At 33.9% G+C, this 21,326-nt stretch overlaps 1 protein-coding gene across 8 annotated transcripts in view; it reads left to right on the plus strand.

Annotated features, from left to right (window-relative positions):
- CYLD (CYLD lysine 63 deubiquitinase) overlaps positions 1-21,326 on the plus strand; it is a 69,796-nt gene that overhangs the window by 10,672 nt on the left and 37,798 nt on the right. For 6 of the 8 annotated variants that reach the window (XM_081274366.1, XM_081274369.1, XM_081274368.1 and 3 more), the window contains exons 2-4: positions 4,655-5,307; positions 6,713-7,015; positions 9,239-9,344. In XM_081274366.1, coding sequence (XP_081130492.1) covers positions 4,804-5,307; positions 6,713-7,015; positions 9,239-9,344 — 913 coding nt within the window. In that variant the 5' untranslated portion in view covers positions 4,655-4,803. The remainder of the gene's footprint in view (positions 1-4,654; positions 5,308-6,712; positions 7,016-9,238; positions 9,345-21,326) is intronic. The other 2 variants (XM_081274367.1, XM_081274373.1) reach the window with 2 other exon arrangements.

Consider the following 21,326-nt stretch of genomic DNA (forward strand, 5'->3'; position numbering starts at 1 on the left):
TGTAACAATGAAGTGGAGTAAAAGTTGGTCTTGACTTCCCTTATCTAGAGAATTAGTGATGTTCTAGACCAAAAAAAAATCACTAAATGGTCCAACTCTTGAATGTTTTTTTTTTTGTTTAACCTGAAGAAGCTTTGAATAATTAAACAGTTAGGTTGAGGAAATGGCATTTTGGCTTGAACTGTTATCATTTTGTCTGGGCCCTGAAGGTACAGAGATGAAGGAATTGGGGGATTCACATTTTGGGAGTTCAGTGGCTAGGTTTAATTCTAGTGAGACAATAGTGTTCCTTGTCCTTCTGACTTGAATATTCAGATGCAAGAGTCAGATGTTTTTTGTAACCTTGTAAGACCCACCTGTTTTAGGGACTGTGTGCTTGTGTCACATATTAATCTATGAGAAAAATTAAAACCAATCAAGTCTTTTTACTGTTATTGGAATCTCTGCATTTAGGAATATATAAATTCTCTGTTTAGGAACATAACAACTTGTTCCTTTAGTGAGCGTTGTTCTTTCTTAAAATGGTAATCATTGTAGCTACCTAGGAGCATTTGAAAAAGGCTCACATGTCCTCTTTCTCGGGTGTTCATGCTGATCTTCCTATCTCTTTGCCATTTATAATTAAGGGCAGTATTTGATATTCTAATTTGTATTTTGATTTAGATAGCTTCCTGTAGTTTTTGGAACAAACAGGGTATCACAGGAGATGGCAGAGTTCTTGAATTACACCTGTCTCTGTAAGGTTCTTCTGAATGGTATAACCTGATAACTTGAAAATGCAAATGACATTGTATCTTCTAGATAGGTTAACCACTGTCAATTTTATGTAGATAATGATCATTTGTGCTTATGTGTTGCTCTTAGAACTTGATAATTCTTTAATAATTTTATGTAAGACTTATTTCTTGATCATCTCCTTTTCATTTCATTCATAGGAAATTGACTAATATTTGTGCTTTTCAACCCTCAACTTGGTTTAATGATTTTATCTTAATGCAGTTAAATGCCCTTCACTATGAATCTAGACCATCAACAAGCTCAGATAACCAGATATGATTTCAAATCTATGTGACACTGAGTTGTTACCTTTAGTGTTCTCGAAAGAAAGGCCTTCTGTTCAGCACCGTTTGGGTCTTAAATATACTACTGTATTCCAATTCTTTGATAATCTTCATTCAGTACTTACAGTAATTATCAGAATATTCATGGTCTGGTCACTCAGTTATTGAGCCTGAAATATGATGGTATTTAGATGAGTCATTTTTCTTTATTCACCCTCACAGTGATTCTGCTTATATAGTATTAAACAAGAGCACACAAATGAAAATTGCACTGCCCCTTCACTTCCCTACCCATCCCCAATTTTGAGTTTGGCTGTGTTTTTGCCCTGTGTTGCCTTACTGCTTCTGGGACCTTTACTTAAAGGCAGAAGCTGAATAAAATGAGATGACTTATTGAAGGCAGTCATCCTATCTCAAATCTTCTGTATTTGTCAGTGTCTAATACAGTACTGTGTGCATCAAAATACTAAACCCACAAGCCCACCTTCTTGATTGACAAAATCTCATTTACAGTGTGATTTAAATCTTTCCCTTGATTCAGGCAAGGTTTATTGCTTGGCGTTCTTAAACTTTATTTAACTATTGTGCATAGCCTAGTGAAAGAACGTTGGCATTGTATTCGTTACTATAGTAGGAGGGAATATGTATTGGCATATTTCTGTTGTAATACTTATGTAGTATTTTGAGAATATTAATGATCATCAGGTTTATCATCATGTATACCTTTAGGCCAGAGCCTTAATAAGCTTTCCCATTCAACTTTCTCTGTCATTTGCAATAACGATAATCAATTTTTTAATACTATAATTTCAAACCTTTTCTTAATGTATTTTTTCTAAAAGAGGAAAGGCACACGCTTTTTATTTTTGGATAATGTGTTTTGAATATTTTATAACTTTTGCTTTGACTCTTCTAAATGTCTGCTATGCTTTTATTTAGTCTAAGTTCATACCCACTTGTGCTATTGCAAGTTAGCAAAAAAGTTACCACTTCTTGTGTAGTTTGCTTTAAAAAATGGTACTTGAAAACTACTTTTGCCCTCAACTTTTTAATAACCTGAGTAGTCATATCAATTTTTATTGGGGATGCTCTTAAATAATTTGCAAATATCAATTTTATAATCAAATTTATTTAAAATATAGTGTCCTCATTCATTACATATAATAATTTATTTTGCTTTGATATTTTTTTGGCACTGATGGTTTTTATTTTAAATTGTGACATGAATTTTTTTAAGGTAAGAGACTCTTTTATTGGAGTTATTGGCGTATAAGTGAAAAGATTAGAGGAAGTTTCTGATTTTAATATTTGAAGGTCATTTTTAGAAATTAAAAAAGTATTTCTTTTGAAAATATAATTGATTTATCCTTAAAAAAATTTAACACCCCTCTCCTCCCCCCACACACAATTTAAATACATTTTTAAAAGAACCAGAACAACAGCTCACTGCTTTGGAGGTGCTTTTTGACTACTTTAACCTTCTAAGAGCAAATCAAAATAATATCTTTGCAATAAAACCTGTGCACTTTACTCCTAAAGATCCTTTCAGAATTTGTGTATTCTTTTTGTTTTTGGTGCTTTTTTTTTTTTTTAACATACAGACATATCTCATCATCTGGCTTCTCAGAACTGATGAGAAGCAGTAAGTTGGAAAGCAACAAGGCTGTAAAAGGAGTCAAATGTGTACTACAGGAAACCACAGAAAATGGCTGATTCCAAGAGAGAACTATAGATCTATAGAAAGCGAGCAAGTGGGCACAGAAGTATGAGGTAGAGTCTTTTAACGAAGTAAAAAACAGCCTTCCATATTAAGAGTCACACACAATAATTTATATTCCTAATGATGATTCACTGGTCAAGAAAAAAAATAATTTTCTTGTTGAAAAGTGCTGACATTTTAAAAGCAATTTAGTGAAAACAAGCAAACACTTCATTTTGGTACTCTAAAGGCATAAAGACAAATAAAGGGGATGGATGGCTGCTTGGGCAGCCCTTTAAGGGATTTTGTTTATGCGGTGCCAAGAGTGAGGTGTCCACAGGTGTCTTATGTAAGTGGCAGATGTAAATTGATTCCATTCCTGCTGAAGTAGACAGTGCCCTCAAGTGGAATTAAAGCAAGTACATTACAAAAGAAGAAGAAAAAAGAGGAGAACCACTTGATGCCACCTTTGCTTCTGTCTTCACTTTATGTTGTACAAGTGCCACAGTAATTTTGATGTGACGGGGCACTAGCCTGGATAACCTGCAAGTCTAATTTTGACTTAGAGAGGGACAGACGTGCAAAAACTTCACCAGGATGAAGTACTGCATTACTTAACAATGCTTTCTAAAAGAAATATTACTCTGTATATAGATTGTTTCACTGTGAAATGATTAAACTTAAATTGGTTCTTTAGTTTTAGGAGCCTTTATTTTTTAATTGCAAGAATAAAATGGAGAAATTCAATAGTGCTATCAATTGCTGCTGTTAGCCAGAATAATGGAAATAGATACCTCCATCTCAAAGGAGGATGAAATAAGTACTGTATTTAGAAACCAAATAGCCACATTATTTATGTGACAGAGAATAGGAACTGTTGTTTTCAGCAAAATAATTCAAATAAGGAAATACAGTCCTCAGTTTGAATTAATGAAATTATGTAGTTTTTAACCATTAGTTAAAGTAGATTTGAGAAGGAGTCTTTTTAATTGTGAGAGATGGTTATCTTTGTAAAAATTTAAATGAAAATTTGAAGTCAAAGAAGAAATCCTTGTATGCATAATTGAAATTGTGGCATAAAACACTTCATATTTGATAGAAACATCTGCAATTCAATATCATTATAGTGCAATTTTATCTCTTTGTTATATAGTACAAATTTTGATGCTACAGAATTTATTTTTAAGATAGTTTTAATATAATAAAACTATAATATCTGTTATTTGGGACTGTGAGAAATGAAATGATAACTATGATTAAAATGATTAGCATTTGCTTGTCTAAGAACAAAATGTACAAAATTAAGGAAATGAAATTGAGTCAGAGGTAAAATGTTCCATTATCAAAATAGAGCATGCACATAAGAGAATTGTGGTTGAAGTTTCAGAATGTGATATATTTTTATTGATAAAAGATGGTCAGTACTAGAATGTATAATTTTTAATTTAAACTGTGTATTCAGAAATGAGAGCTATTTATTTATTTATTTATTTGTTGTGTGTTTTGCTTAAAAAGGCAGCTTATCCTTTTAAGTTAGGCAGAATCCATTAAAAATGTTACCTTTTAAAGTGTAAAAATTCAGAATACGTATATGAAGCTAACCTTTAAAATTTTGGCTAGAATTTGATTTTATAAATTTTAGAGCCTTGGAAATAATCATTATTGAATTATTTTTGAAGGTACTTTACAATTATATTTCCTTAAATATGCAGCTATAGTAGATACCAGTATATATGTCTTTTAGCTATTTTTGGAGATTGTTCATTTGTGTGTGTGTGTGTGTGTGTGTGTGTTTACTTAGTCAGATGAGACTTTTAAAACCTTTGATTTTAATTAGTTTAAATTCATTTTAATTCATGGAGAATGAAATCTATTTATTTTGCTTGTTCACTAGGCATTTTGATTTGCTGTCTTTTTACAGCATGGACACCAAATTGCTAAAAACATACTTTGGGACTGCCAGTGAATTTATCTTTTGCAATTTTATGACAAATTTACTAGTGGTTCATTTTTTTGAGTTCATGTTCTGAAGTCACTATCACAATGAGTTCAGGCTTATGGAGCCAAGAAAAAGTTACTTCGCCCTACTGGGAAGAGCGGATTTTTTATTTGCTTCTTCAAGAATGCAGTGTCACAGACAAACAGACACAGAAGCTCCTTAAAGTACCAAAGGGGAGCATAGGACAGTATATCCAAGACCGCTCTGTGGGGCACTCAAGGGTTCCTTCTGCAAAAGCCAAGAAAAATCAGATTGGATTAAAAATTCTAGAGCAACCTCATGCAGTTCTCTTTGTTGATGAAAAGGATGTTGTAGAAATAAACGAAAAATTCACAGAGTTACTGTTGGCAATTACCAACTGTGAGGAGAGGCTCAGCCTGTTTAAAAACAGAAGCCGGCTGAGTAAAGGCCTCCAGGTGGACGTGGGCTGCCCTGTGAAAGTACAGCTGAGGTCTGGGGAAGAGAAGTTCCCAGGAGTCGTGCGCTTCAGAGGACCCTTGCTAGCAGAGAGGACAGTGTCAGGCATATTCTTTGGAGTAGAATTGCTGGTAAGTTTGATTTTAGTGGGCTGCATGTGTATGTTTGTGTGTCTGTATGTATTTGTATGCATATATATGTTTTTACTCCTTTAAGCACAAAGTAAGTTTTCCTAGAAGTGTTCTCTGATTTTTTAAAAAATATTTATTTTATTTTTTTGTGGTGCTGAGGATCGAACCTGGTGCCTCATGCCTGGTAGGCGAGCGCTATAACTCTGAGCCACAACCCCAGCCCAGTGTTCTCTGATTTTAATATTCACTGGTTTACTTTATTTCTTTGTTCTTATGGTGCTGGGAATTTAACCTAGGATCTCATGTATGCAAGGCAAGTACTCTACTATGGAGCTATGCCCCCAGCCCCAGGATTAATTTTTAATGATGAATTGAGATAATGTAGATGATGCTTGGAAACTGTATATGACAATATGAACATAATTATAGACTTTCTATATCTTTGAGATTTTAACATTATTTATATTAAAATTAACTTCAATTGTAATTAATCATTTTAAAGCATGTTAATTATCTTGTGACATTATCATCTACAGGTTTCTCAGTTCTTCTTAATGTGTGCTACTAAATAGTGACAATTTAGATATAAGATTTTTTAATAAGTTGCAGCAATTTAAACTTGCTTATAGTTGTCCCTGATAATAAATGTGAGAATTATTTTGGAATTTATTTTTATTGGACAGAAACCTGATGACTCTGTGAATGTTTTCAAACTTAATTTTCAAGAACTTAAATATCAATGTCATTTTGATATTCTTGTGAATAAAATTTCATGCCTTATTTGCTTCTTTTTAAATTTTTTAATTTTTTCTAGTTATTTATACATGACAGTATAAATGCATTCACATTTTGCCCTATTTGCTTCTTGATTTAATTTTTTTAAGTAGTGAAACAGGAATCTGAATGCCAGTTAAGCCATATACTACCTGGATTTCCAGGATGCTTACTTAATCAATCTAGGTAACTTCTCTAAATCTTCTTCCTCATCTATATAATGTACATAATTTGTAATGTCTTTGTGATGTATTGATATAGGACTTAGCACAGTGGCTATCGTACGGTAAGTGATCAATAAATAAACTAATGTTGCTAATAAGGTCAAAATTTCTTTTTATGACAAAACTAATGTTTGAATCACAATGTAGACTCCATTCTAGCTTTTTCCCAATCCAATTATGATTTGGAATTATCAGGTAATTTTATTTCAGCGTAAGATGTAGCTGCTTATGTTTTAAACATCTTAAGTCCAATAGCAACTGTTAATTTATATTTCTTATTATCTGTGTCATTTAGAATTTTTCCAAAGTAATATCTCTGAAATCCCTAGGGTAGATCTTTTTTCCTGTAGATTATCTTTCTATATTTATCTATCTATTTTAAAAATAATCTCTCTCTTAAAAACTAGGAAGAAGGTCGTGGTCAAGGTTTCACTGATGGGGTGTATCAAGGGAAACAGCTTTTTCAGTGTGATGAAGACTGTGGTGTGTTTGTGGCGTTGGACAAGCTAGAAATCATAGAAGATGATGATAATGGACTGGAAAGTGATTATGCAGGCCCTGTGGACACCATGCAGGTTGAACTTCCCCCTTTGGAAATAAACTCCAGAGTTTCTTTGAAGGTTGGAGAAACTATAGAATCCGGAACAGTTATATTCTGTGATGTTTTGCCAGGAAAAGAGAGCTTAGGATATTTTGTTGGTGTGGACATGGTAAGAAAATTTTGCATTATATTACCATTATGAACATATGTATTAGTTTTATGATTAATTTTGGTACAAATTGAACACTTTAAATGTTTAAAATGTACTAATTTGGTTTACTGTAAAAGACACATTTGAATTCATCTTAGGTAAAGAAACATTGAAATAGGACAGGAATCTGAATATAGAATTACATTTACTCTTTTTCTGATTTGCATAAACTTGAATAGTATTTTTAATTTTTGAATTTGCCTTATTATAGCTATACAGTAGACAAAAAGACAAAAGAAACCTAAAACAACAATGGCAAAAAAACCCTGACTCCCCCACCCAACACCAAATACATTATGTGATGTATTTTGAAAAGTTTTTTTTGAAATATATGTTTTCTTTTTGTAGTATTTTACAAATTTTATTGGCTAGTCTGATTTTTATGGTAATATAAAAAAATGGTTTATAGGAAATACCTGAGTAGAAAAAGCCACTCTTCTTTAGAGGAGAAGACAATTGGAGTACTCTCATAGGAAATCACTCATTAATTTTTTTTATTGTGGCAAAATGTGTGATAAATAATCTTTTTAGCTGCCTTTAAATGTACAGTTTATTGGCAATAAGTGTATCCTCATTATACCATCTTATTCACTTCCAGAACTTTATCACCATTCCAAACTGAAACTCTATACCTATTAAATCAATTGTCTACACTCTCCTTACCACCTGTTAATTGCTCTTCTTTCTTTCTCCACGAATTTACCTGTTCTAGGTACTGCATAGAAGTGGAATCATATAATATTTGTCCTTTTGTTTGTATCACTCGTTTGAATGTTACCTTATAATCATAATTGTTAATAATGATACATTCCAGTGTGGCAAGTTGAATTATACCTGTGGCATAAAGAGAATGAGAATAGAAAGGCAGGGAACATTTTTATCATAGATGGGAAATATGGGCAAATTTTTGTTAGGTACAAAGAATGAGATTCATGCAGGATTACAAAACATGAGCATGCATTAGGAGAGGATGTGAGTAATAGACTCTGTACTCACGGTGGGAATGTTTTTAGTAGTTATTTGGATGTTTTTAATAATCTGTATCTGTTCAGGTATAATCTGAATAGGATGGTAGAATGTGAATGTTCTAGCATGAGTGTCTATTTATCTTGTGCTTGGAAATTCTAGGAAATGCTCTTTGATACTCATTAGTTAGTACTAAATTAACATTTGCTGAACTCTTAACTATGTGAAGTTAGAACCAATGTAAAACATGAGGGTTTCTCAAGATAGCTAACTATAAAGAACTTCTTTCAACCACAGTCCTTAAATTTTAATTCAATATTTAGAGGAGAAATGGTAGACTGAGTGGAGCGAAGGTGGAGGAAGAGACCACTCGTCACTGGTGTTAGGCTTCAGGTTGTTTGGCCTAGGCCCCAAACTTGGCAAAAGTCATTTAGGCCTTGCCCTCCTTAGATGGTATCTGCAGATCATCTGGCTTACCCAGGGCAGGCTGCCTAGAGGTATGTCCTGCCAGCTCTTCCTGTTGCTTCTGTCCATCCCCCAGTTAGCTTGTTCAGGTGTTGGTTCCTTGAGAGGAAGGTTGTGGCCAATACAACTTTCTTTAATATTTCTATTTCCAGGGTCATTTTAGCACACTGTACACATTGGTGCTCAGGGCAATTGTCTGGCCAATCCATCTATCAGTGTAGCTTCATGAATAGTGCTCTAGTAGTTGGTGCTATTTTGATGAATAATATTAAATAGAAAAATATTCATTTTGGAGAAAATTTTGCAGACCCATATATGATAGAAGAACAATTAAAAATAGACTTTCTGCGTACAGAAAAGCATACAAGTAGTTCAAATTGATTAGGTGCTCAGGGAATTATAGGGATAGGTTTCTGGTGAAATAATGTTTTATTAATTAATTTTTTCTATGAAAACACTATCTTTTAAAACCTCAGATGGGTGTTATTCCACAGACTTGTATTTATTGTCCAAAAAAGTATGAAAAAACACTTTCAATTATTTGTTCATTTCTGTGTTTACTATAACTTACTTGTTATTGGTTCTTATTTTCCCAAACAAAAAAGCCTTAGTACTAAGGCAATTATTTCTAATATATATGTATTTTTTTTTTTTGAAGCCAATAGTTAAAGTTACCAAAGTAAGATATTTTGGAGGATTCTTTTATGGAAAATAGACTTTCATATTTTATATTATTTGTGTAATTTCTAGGATAACCCTATTGGCAACTGGGATGGAAAATTTGATGGAGTACAGCTTTGTAGTTTTGCAAGTGTGGAAAGTACGATTCTTCTGCACATCAATGATATCATCCCAGGTATGTTTTCTTGATGTTTTATATGTTTATAAGCTAGAGTGTCTAACATGTATTTTGTTATGAGAACTTAAATATACACTTCAAGATGCATGTTTTGAATTTTACTTTTATACTATAGAATCTCCTTTCTTACCCCCTAATGAAAACAATAAAAAATTTTATTTCCAGAAGTATGTGAGGGTGGGGTGACATTTATATATTATTTTTTACTTTTTTATCTTCTGGAGGAAAAATTCCTTTCTGATAATTAGAAGATTCAGGAAACACAATAAACTATAATATGTTGGAGTAAGATGTTAGTTTAAATTGGAAGCCTTTAAGCAGAAATTGGTTATCTCATCTCATCTAATATAATGTGGAGAAGAGTCTTGCTGAAGATCCTTTCTAGTTTTGATGTGGTATCATATCATACTTTATGATTGTGGTCAGAAACAAATTCTCAACTTTTCATCTTTAAAAAAAAAAGTCCTCAGACACATAGCAACTAATGGCAACGGTCAGGTAATTGAAAGGTTCCTAGTGAAACAACATTAATAGTACCATCCATTCTTGTTCGTAGAATTCCCAGTGATGGGCTAGTGCAGAAAAACTGACAGACAATCAGAGGTGGTGATGTTTTATTGAGCATTCTACCACTATGAATTAAATGTCTGAAAGACTGCAGATAGACTATAGACAGGCGTGTGCCACTCTGAATTAGATGACCTATATACTCTTAATTTCTTGACAATTTATAAGGTAGGTCTTAATGATCCCCATTTTGCTGATTAAAAAATCCCCCCAAACCTGGAGCTCAAGTATGACTAAGAATGTCTAAGATCAAAGTAAATGCTAGAGCCAGAATTCAAATCCAGGCCTGACTGATTATCAAGCAGTGCTCTTTTCTTTTTTAATGTATTTTTAAATTTGTTCTAATTAGTTACACATGACAGTAGAACGCATTTTAGCACATCATGCATAAATGGAGTGACACTTCTCATTCGTCTGGGGGTACATGATGGAGTTACACGGTCATGTGATCATACATGCTCATAGGGTAATAAGGACAGATTCATTCTACTATCTTTCCTACTCCCTGCCCCTCCCCTCCCTTCAAGCAGTGTTCTTTTCAGCACTTCCCCAACCCCAATTCTCTGTGTATTCTTTTGATGTGAAGACCTGCTTAGAAAACCATACTTCTCAGTCTCTCATACTTTTTCCATGGAGACTCAGTGTCTCTAATTCTATAAGAGTGGAATTTTTACTGTAGTAAGGATCACAACTGAGCTGGCAAACTAAATTTTTTTTCTTGTAGTATTTTTCTATTATTATTAATTTTGACACTGAACATTTTTTTGTTTCCTACAGGTCATTTTAGGTCCTCAGTTTCTTGTTTTGTAAAAATGAAAGGCTAATACTAGATGAAACTTAAATTTTCTTCTAGCCTATATGGTGTGCCCTTCCTGTTTTCCTGTTGGTGTGCAAGTCATAAATGCTTGTTTTACAAAGTTAGAAAATACTTTCTACTTTACTTTAAAGAAAGAATACATTAATTTCATTGGAGGTATGAGAGTCAGATGATAGCTTTGTTTTGATTTTGCTTGGGAAAAGTCTGACATGGCATACTTTGCTTTTCTTGATTTCTTTAAAATTAGCTCTTTATTTCTTGCAAATTAGATTCCTCGCTATTTATTTGCTTCCCTTTGGAAACCATGGTTTATATTCAGAGAAAAGCACACATGTGCTTTATATTTTACTTAGTAATATTGAATTCACTTTTTCATGCCTATTAATGGCATGATAAGTTACATTTTATGAATTGAAATCCTTTTTATATAATGAATGATTATTGTTTAAAAAGCAGTACTATAAAAGATCATTCATTCAGTTATTATGAAGCCCTTGCTTAGGCTTCTTTTGGATGTTGGATGTGTAGTAGGAAGCAAAAATTCTTCTCACAGGGAGCTTTCATTCTAACAAGTGGAGACAGACAATAAATAAGTAAAATATAGGTCAATTAGGTGGTGGTGAGGCCGAAGAATTATAACAAGATTAGGGGAGGAATGGGCTGGGAATGGGATTCTTCTGTTTCATACAGAATGGTCCCAGTGGACCTCTCTAACGTGACATTTGAATTCTTGATATGAAAGAAATTGGAGTGCCAATCATGGTGACGCACATTCATATATCTTTAATCCCAGTGTTCAGGAGGCTGAGGCAGGAGGATTGCAAGCTCAAACCCAGTCCCAGCAACTTAATGAGGCCCTAAGCAACTTATCGAAGCCCTGTCTCAAAATAAAATGGACTGGGGATGTGGCTCAGTGGTTAAGTGCCCCAGGATTCAATCCCTGGCGCGCACGCACATGAGAGGGGGGGGGGAGGGAGGGAAAAAAGAGAAGAGAAGAAAAGAAAAGAAAAGAAAAGAAAGAAATTGGGGAATGAGCATGCAGGTGGATTCCAAGGGGTAGGGCCATGACCACAGCCAGCCTGGGTAGTTTGAGCAATAACAAAGAGTTCCTTGTGATTGCAGCCGACTTTGTGAGGGAGAGACTGACAGCAGAGAGTGAGAGCTGGACAGGTGGGCTGTGGGCTGTGGGATGGAGTCTTGGCCTGTACCCTCGGGGAGATGAAAGCCATTTGTGGGTTTTTAGCAAAGGATACTTTGTCTAATTTACATTTTTAAATGACCACTCTGGGGTCACATCTTAAGAATGGACTATGTGGAAGACAGACACAGGGGAACCCAGAAGTAAACTTATGCAGTTATTTGCCTGCGAGATGGTGGTGGCACGGGCTGCTGTAGTCTGATGTCTGATGAAGTGGGTGAGAACTGCATGGATTTTGGATGTAGTTTGAAGAGAGCTAACAAGATCTGCAGATGCTTTGGGTGAGGGGTGTGAGGGAAATTGACATGAATTCAAGATGATTCCAAGGTTTGGACCCAGCACCTAGAAGGCTATAGAGGCCATTTACTGAGGTGGGAAGGACAGCAGGAAGGAGCAGGAGTGTGGGGGTGTGTGTGTGTGTGTTTGTGGGGGCGTTAGGGGGTTGTTTTTGAAATTAGGATTTTGTTTTGAATATAAAACACACCTATTAAATAATTTGAGTTGAATGTTTCTATTAATGTTATAAGAACACTTCTTTAATTCTTTTGTAAGGATGGGTATAGTGCTATTTTTTTATATTTGAAAAACATTTTGTGGAATTTATTTGCAAAAGGGTGTGTAAAACATGTATCAAGAATAAATAATGAACATTTCTGTAACTTGGCATCCCGGTTAAGAAAGAGGACTTATGTATGTCAAGAAGTACACATGTCTCTTTCTCTCATACTAACAGTATGCCCCCGGGGTAACTGCTGTTTAGATAATTGTTTTGTTAACTACTTCCTAGATTCCTTTACAGTTTTATCATATCTCTATGCCAAAATAATACATTGTTTCATGCTTGTTTTTGAACTTAATATAAATAGAATCATATCGATAATTATTTGCATAATTTACTTAAATTGTATTTTGAGATTACTTTCTGTAGTGAGGGTATTGATAGTTCATTCACTGTCGCTGTTTCAAATTATATTTCATTGGGAGGAGATCCCACGATATAGTGAACCATTATAATATTAACGAATGTTTGGATTTTGGGTTATTTCCACATTTTCTTCCACACTTGGTACTGATTAAAAATTTTGCCAGTCTTGATAGCTGAGTAATGGTATCTCAAGGTGATTTTAAAATGTAGTTCATTGATTACAATTCCCTATCAAGTTATAGAAACAATTTTAATGAGAAATACATTCACATATCTCAAGTTTTAAAAAGCACAGTAAGTTATCTTGTTCCTTTTTTATCTCTTTAATCCCAATTGCCCTCTCCCTCATCCCTTGTATCCCACAGGTACTGTTTCTTTATGTATATGTGTATATATACATACATACACACACATACACATACACACACATACATATATTTTCTTATTTTTCATTCTATTTTAATATAAAAAGCATCCTATGTATTAGGTACTAGTATGCTTTATTCTATTTCATATTTTAGAGCTCTTTGTATATCTGAATAGAGAGGTTCTTCTTATTTTTTAGAATATGTTTTCTATTGTGTGGAAAAATAATTTCATAATTGATTTAATCAGTTTCCTCTTGATGGATATTGTGAAGTGTTTTTAACTTTATACTATTGTAAACAATGCTTCAGCCACTTTGAACATATGTATTTCCTCATGTGCTGACATATAGATTCCCATATGTTTGTTTATGATGAAAGGGTACCTGTTTTTGTATTATTGTAGATATTGTTTTCAGTAATGGATATAAAAATTTATATTTATGCCAGGAGATAAATACAAGGGTAACTTAAAGCTTTTCTATGGGAGTATGATTGTTAACTTTTTTTGCAATTCGATAGGTGAAAAATATATTCCTATATAGTTTTAAGTTACATATATGAGTGATGTTGGACATCTTTTCATATAATGAAGGACAATTTGTAATTATCTTTAATTGTTCATCCATATCTGTTATCAATTTTTATATTGGGCATTGGTCTTTTTTTTCTCATTGGTTTCTTTTTTGTTAGGGTGGTTTGCTCTTGAGATATGAGGTCTAAATGTTCCATTCCTCCATCCTATGTGTCATTTGTCTTTTTAAAAAAATCTATTTGTTTATCTAGTTAACTGCCGCAGTCTTGGCTGGGCACAGAATCACGAGCCACCACACAGCTTTGTAGATTCAAACAGCAATTCTTTATTCCCGAACTCACACCGGCCTCCACACACGTTCTGGGGCAATCCCAGTTCTGCTGCCGCCCAATTCACCTACTCCACGAGGCTTATTTCCCAAAATGCTCTCTGAATCTCACGAGAGTTCAACAGGAGCTTAGGCAGCAGGAACGCCCTAATTCCAGCAGCAATAATCCTCAACATCGAACTTCCCTAAAATCCAAGGTCTTAAACTGGGAACGCCTTGTCTTAAACCGGGAACGCCCTAAACCCAAGGATTGGGATACTTCCTCAAACTGCAGGATACACCCTAATCCTGGATCCACCCTCGTCCTTGGGCAGGGTCACCTAACATGCAATGTCAACAGCAAAATTAACATGGGGTACGCTGGCAAGGAAATTTCCTACTTGGTAATGGCCCTCAGCAGTTAACCTTATTTGTTTTTTTGCGTAACAAGATTTACCATTTTAACCATGTTTAAGCGTAGGATTCATTGATGCTTTAAGTACACTTATAAAGTTGCACAACCATCATCACTCTCTACATCCAGACTTTAATCCTCCCAAACAGAAACTCTTTGTCCTTTAAAAAACAACTCCCATTCCTCCCTCCCTTCAGCCTATGTTAACTTCTAATCTCTACCTCTGAATTTCTCAATATTTCTATTCTAGGTACCTTATATAAGTGGAATCATACAATGTTTGTTCTTTGAATCTGGCATATTTCCCTTAATATAATCTTTTGACTTTGTTTTGGTGTTTTTTGCCATTCAAGATTTTAAAAAACTTTTTATGCAATTGAGTTTATCAATTGTGTTTTAGATTCTGGTTCTAAAGGAATTTCCCTATATTTTCTTCTAATACTTTTGTGGTTTTATTTTTTACATATGCATCTTTGACCCATCTTTATTTTATGTAGTGTGTGACATGAAATATGGATCTAATTTTTGTTTTTCCCTTCCAGATAAGTACTCAGTTGTCCCCAAATCGTTTATTAAAAAGCCTATCTTCTGTACTAGTTTGAGCTGCCACTTTCATTATGTAAATTGCTTACCAGCACATCAATACCACATTGTTTTCAGTGATGCTTTATTTTATATATTTATGTCAGTAAAGTTAGTCCCCTCTTCTTCCATTCTGAATTTTCCCCTTCTACATTGTCTTATAAAAGTTTGATGGCTTGGCTTTTCACTTTTAATTCTGCAATCCACCTAGGTTTGATTTGTGTGGGCAAGGAGACACAGGGTCCGGTGTCCAGGTTGGCCTGCTATGCTTGCTGCGTGGTTTTCCACTTACGTATGTATGGCCTCTCTCGGGCTCTTCTTTCCCTACACTAAAGCCTTTTGGTCTCATCATCATAGCATTAGAAGAGATCTTGACACTTGGGAGAGTACCTTTCCTGTTTTTTTTTCCCTCTGTCTTTTTTTTAAACGAGTGTCTTGGCTCTTTTTGGACTTGGCTATTCATCATAAATTTAACTATCAACTGCTCAAATATTACATATCATGATTTTGTTTGGAATTTCAACTAATCTATAGAACAATTTGAGGAAAATTGACATTTTTATTACCTTAAAACTTCTGATATATGAGCATTATATATCTTTTTATTTATTTTATTTTATTTTAGTAAAATTATAGTTTTCTTTAGGCGGGATTTTTAAGCATTTTGATACATCATAAAGTAAAAACATTTATTCTTTTTGTTTTAACTTTTTTATTAGCGCATTATAGTATACATAATGGTGGGATTCATTGGGACATATTTATATATGCATTTAACATACTTTGGTCAATTTTACTTTCAAGTACATGCCCTTCCTCTACTCCCCAATCTCCCACTCACCCCCACCTTTTTTGTCTCTAGCATCCACATATTAGAAAAATATGTGATCCTTGACTTTTTGAATCTGGCTTATTTCATTTAGCTTAATGCCATGAACCATTTTTTTTCTTTAAATATTGAGAAATACATACAAAAGATAATGACAAAAAGTAAGAATGTTTGGGTACTAAAATGGTTCAATTTAACAATTTTATATGATTAAAAGAAGTATCAAGCAGGGACAGAGAGTAGTGCAAGGTAATGACCTTATTACTCAGGCTCAGGATAGTGCTAAGTGTCTTAGTAACAGAGTGGAGAAAGCTACTAGTCATACTGCTGTCTTCCCCACCTATTGTACGCCTTTGGAAAGATGCTTTTGCAGTAAATGTGCATACAGAAGAAAACAGTTATTCTCATTCATGAATCATCACAGACTTCCATTTCTTTAGGTAGCTTCTCAAGTTTGTTTCACTTTCTTGAATGTGTGAGTTTATCAATTTCATCAAATTTAGGAACTTTAGGTCCATTATTTTTTCCCGTATTCTTCCATCCCACCTCCATGCCTCAGGAACTCAAATAATACATGTGTTAAGCCTCTTGAATTGTCCTACAGCTCAATGATGCTCTCATTTTCTTTATAAAATTGTTTTCTCTCAGTGTTTCATTTTAGATACTTTCCAATGTTATGGGTTTAAATACATTTCTCATGATTAATCTGCTGTTAACTCCATTCTGTGTATTTTTGTTGAAGAAGATACTGCTAATTAGCCAATTCCCCAAAAATAAATGCAGAATGTTTTCTGATTCATAGTGGGGTAAGGAGCGGGAGCATGGGAAGAATAGATGAACTCTAGATAGGGCAGAGAGGTGAGAGGTTAAGGGACGGGGCAGGGGGTTAACAAGAATGGTGGACTGTAATAAACATCATTATCCAAAGTACATGTATGAAGTCACGAATTGGTATCAACAGACTTTATATACAACCAGAGATATGAAAAATTGTGCTGTATATGTGTAATAAGAATTGTAATGCATTCTGCTGTAATTTATTTTTTAAAAACATCAATAAAAATGATTGGAAAAAAAAGTAAGACATTTTAAATAGTGTTTTTACTAATGCATAGAAATACAATTAAATTTTTAAAAAGATGGCTTTATTGAGAACTAATTCATGTATCTAAAATAGGTTCATTTAGTATACAATTTAGTATATTTCAATCTACAGATATGTGAAATCACTAATACAACTAGTTGTTTTGGGTACCAGGGATTGAACCCAGGGTTGCTTAACCACTGAGCCATATCCCCAGCCATTTTTTATTTTCTTTAGAGACAGGGTCTTACTGAGTTACTTAGGGCCTCGCTAAGTTGCTGAGGCTGGCTCTGAACTCATGATCCTCCTGCCTCAGCCTTCTGAGCTGCTGGGATTACAGGCGCAAGCTATCACACCTGGCTAATACAGTTAATTTTAGATTTTAAAAAATTTTCATCACCTTATTTTTTTAAAAAGTGTTTTTAGTCACCATTCTCCTAACCCTTTGTCCTTTTTAGTCCTAAGCAACCACCAGTCTACTTGTTTCTCTTTGTGTGTGTTGAAGATTTTCTGTTTGTCTTATGTTTACAGCAACTATATTTTTCTTCATGTCTGTCTTGCTTTTAATTTGATAAACGTCTTGAATTTTTAAGTTTATCTCTTTCAGAAAAATGAAAAAAATTTAGCCATTATGGTATCAAATATACTTTCTGTTCCATTAATCTTCTCTCATTTTATGACTTCAGTTAGAAACATATTAGAATTTTTTATGTTGTCCCTCAAGTTGAGGTTGTGTTAATTTTTCTCAAACTTTTTCTCTTTATTCAGATAATTTCTGTTGCTCTGTCTTTGATTTTACTGATTATCCTTCATTGTGATCAGTAACTCATCTATTGCTATAACAATACCTAAGACTGGGTGTTTTATGAAGAAAATAGATTTATTTAACTCACAATTTTGGAGACTAGAAGTCCAAGATTGGGTGGCCAACTTGGTTTGGCCATTGGAGAGGTCCTCACAGCAGATGATATGTTTTGAGTGCTTGGAGAGGGAAAGGGAGAGATCACAGGATGAAATAGGAAGTCAGAGAACAAAGAGGGCCAGTCTTGCTCTTCTTATAACCAACCACTTGTTCTGGTGAGAACTCACTTCATGAAACTATTATTAATATCTTTCAAGGGTGATGCCCCAAATGGCCTAATTGCTTCCACTGGGCTTCATCTCTCTTTTAAAGATTCCACCACCCTTCACTGCCATACTGGGGACCAATTTCCAGCTCATGAACCTCTGAGGGACACACTCAGACCTTATCCAAACCCTATAGCATCATCCAGGGAATTATTATTTTTTATGTACTGCATTTTGAAGTTTTCCAAAGTGCTTTAAACATTTTCTATTTGGTTTTATTTTGATTGTTTAAGTAATTTTTATTTCTTGGATCAGAGATTTTCTTTTTTCTCCTTTATTGTGAGCACACTTTTTCTTACACCCTGAGTTTAGTTACAGTTACTTCTTTAAGGTCCTTGGCTTGCTAATTCCAGCATTGAATCATCTATAGGTTGGTAGTCATTGTGATTTTTTTTCTTTGGAGAACAAGGTACAGTTTCCCTTTATTTTGTAGGTTGAACAATTTTGGATTATATCTGTGCTGATCCTTACTTCTAAATTTTGATTCTTCTCCTAATCTGCCTGCTGTTTTTTTTTTCACTCAACAGTGCCTGAAAATAGTTGTTTTTATATGTGGTCGGTGTTTATGTCTATTATCTATAGGGGAAATGGTCTAATAGGAACTCATTCTGTCATAGCAGTCATTTCTACATACTGTCCATTTTAGAATATGGAGACATTGATTCAAGAAAAAGGAAGGATTTCTTTGGGGAGGTATGTTGATGTTTATGATCAGATTTTATTAAAACAGTTTTTATTATTTGAAATATAATAAATTACTTGAAATATAATAAATGCATTATTTTCACTGCATCTTGAATTTTTGAGGTTTTTTGTTTTCCTTCTTGCTTTCACATTAGTAGAAAACCTTTTTAAGAAGAAGGTCCTTTTAGGTCTAAATCAGAACGTCTTAACTGGGATGATTTTGCCTGCAGGGACATCTGGCAATGCCTGGAATCATTTTTGATTGTCAAATCATGGGATGATAGCACTCATATCTCATGAGTAGAGATGCTGCTAAATATCCTACATACTCAGGGCAGCGCACACCACAGATAATGAATGATCTGGTCCAAGATGTTAGTAGAGCTGGGTTGAGATATCCTGTCCTAAAAATATTCTGGGAGCTACACTAAGTTTATAATGCTAACTTGCTTGATGGCTGAGGGGAATCCCTTTTTTTTCTTTCTTTTTTTTTTAATATATTCTTTCAGGGCAAATAATTCTGGCTAATATCATTTTTCTAGGATCATATAATTAAATTTCATATTACTAACCAAATCAAATATGTTCAAGGGTTCCTTTCTAATTCTTTGTGGTGTGTGTGGGGATGGTGGTAGGAAATGTCCAAAGGGCACTTATGAAAGCTCACAACCTTATGGCATTTTAGATTGAGTGTGGCTGTCCTTTTTACCTACTTTGATTGCATTTCTTTGAATTTTGCATTTTACAACAAAATATAATTGAGTAATTTAGGAGACCAAGGAAATATTTAGTTTAATATTATCATTAAAGAAAGAAAAAGATACCCTATGAAGTAGGTTTATATATAATTAATTGATTATTTTTCTCAGTCTGCTGTAAAATAAGGATTTTAAAATATTTTAAAATTTGTTCTAATTAGTTATACATGGCAGTGAAATGCATCTGACACATCATACATAAAGTATAACATCTCATTCATCTGGTTGTACATGATGTAGAGTTATACAGATCGTGTAATTATATACCCACATAGGGCAATAATGTCCAATTCACTCTATTATCATTCCTACCCCCATACCCCTCCCCTCTATCTAGTCCAGAATACATCTATACTCCCCCCACCCCTTACTGTGAATTAGCATCTGCATATCAGAGAAAACATTTGGTCTTTGGTTCTTTGGGATTGGCTTATTTTCCTTAGCATAAAATATTCTCCAGTTCCATCCATTTAATAGTAAATGCCATAATTTCATTATTCTTTAAGGTTGAGTAATATAGTCTAAAGATTTGAAGTGCTTTTTTTCTTACTCCACTTCTTTATTTCTTTCTGAGTATTTTTTCTATTCTTAATTTGGTTTGATATCTAAATTATTTTGGGGTCTGTAGTAGCATTTGAAAAGAAAAAAACTACCATTTCTATTTTTCTGTGAATGGATTGACAATAAATTATTTTTACTAGTACTTTTCTTAAAAATTTATATTTTATTTAAATATTAGTGTAGAATTAAAATTAGTTTGGTGCTCTCTTGGAGTCACTGTCAGGCAGACTGTGATCGTAGCCCTAGTTGTCATTGGCATCATCATTGGCTCCGAGCAGTGACTAGAGGAAAAGAGCGCATTTCCCTTTCTTTTAAAGCCTGATATTCATAAACCTTGAATAGGAGATAATTAAGAATGATACCAGCTTTTATAACATAATACATAAATTACACTTATTTGCAAACAAAATAAAGCTTGCAAATAGACTTTAAAAACAAGTTGTTTAAGTGAAAATTAATTTAGTTTATCTGAATGAGTCGTCTTCTCTGTTTCATATCATCATTAACACTCTTTTCTTGAGGGGGAAAAAAGAGTCACAGTGTCTCCTTTTAGTTCCTTAGTTTCTTTTTTTTTTGCCCAATTACCTTCATTTGTGGGACAAAATTAATATTACCAGCCTCTAAGAAAGGCTCTTTTGGAGCAGTTGAACAGCTGCTGAGATTAGGGAGGGATTCTTCCCAGGCAGTTGCCTGTTACTGATGGCACTGGATACCTTTGACTGAAAGATGCAGGCATCTTAAACCTGCTGTAAAACTGTTTCTCCCTTCATTGCTGTTTCAGATGGTTAAACACTATAGCACCTCTAATTTGACATTGTGTTCAGGTTCTTGGGTTGTGATGAAGCATGTAAATTGATGCCACCCATAAATCAGACATTTCCTATTTTTGAGCTCAACCTGAGACGTCTGTTCCAGTTGTGGGGGTTAGAGTGCAGTGCTGTTTATTTTTTATATTATACTATATAGTATATCCACTTATGAAGAATTTTAAAAAGGCATCTCATGGGATTTTTCCCTCCCAATGTTCATCCCAGCTACCTCATTTCCTTTGTATCCTTCTTAGTTAATTTCTGTGTCGTCTTTTTTTTTGCACTTTATGAGTCGTCTTTTCAAAACTTTTTTTTCTAACCAACTTTATCTGCTAAGATATAATTGACATACAGTGAACTGCACCTATTTAAGGTATGCAGTTTGATAAACTCGGGCATATGTGTACACATGAGA

This window comes from Spermophilus citellus, assembly GCF_964194105.1.
Source record: "Spermophilus citellus genome assembly, chromosome: 18".
In the NCBI taxonomy this organism is placed as follows: Eukaryota; Metazoa; Chordata; class Mammalia; order Rodentia; family Sciuridae; genus Spermophilus; species Spermophilus citellus.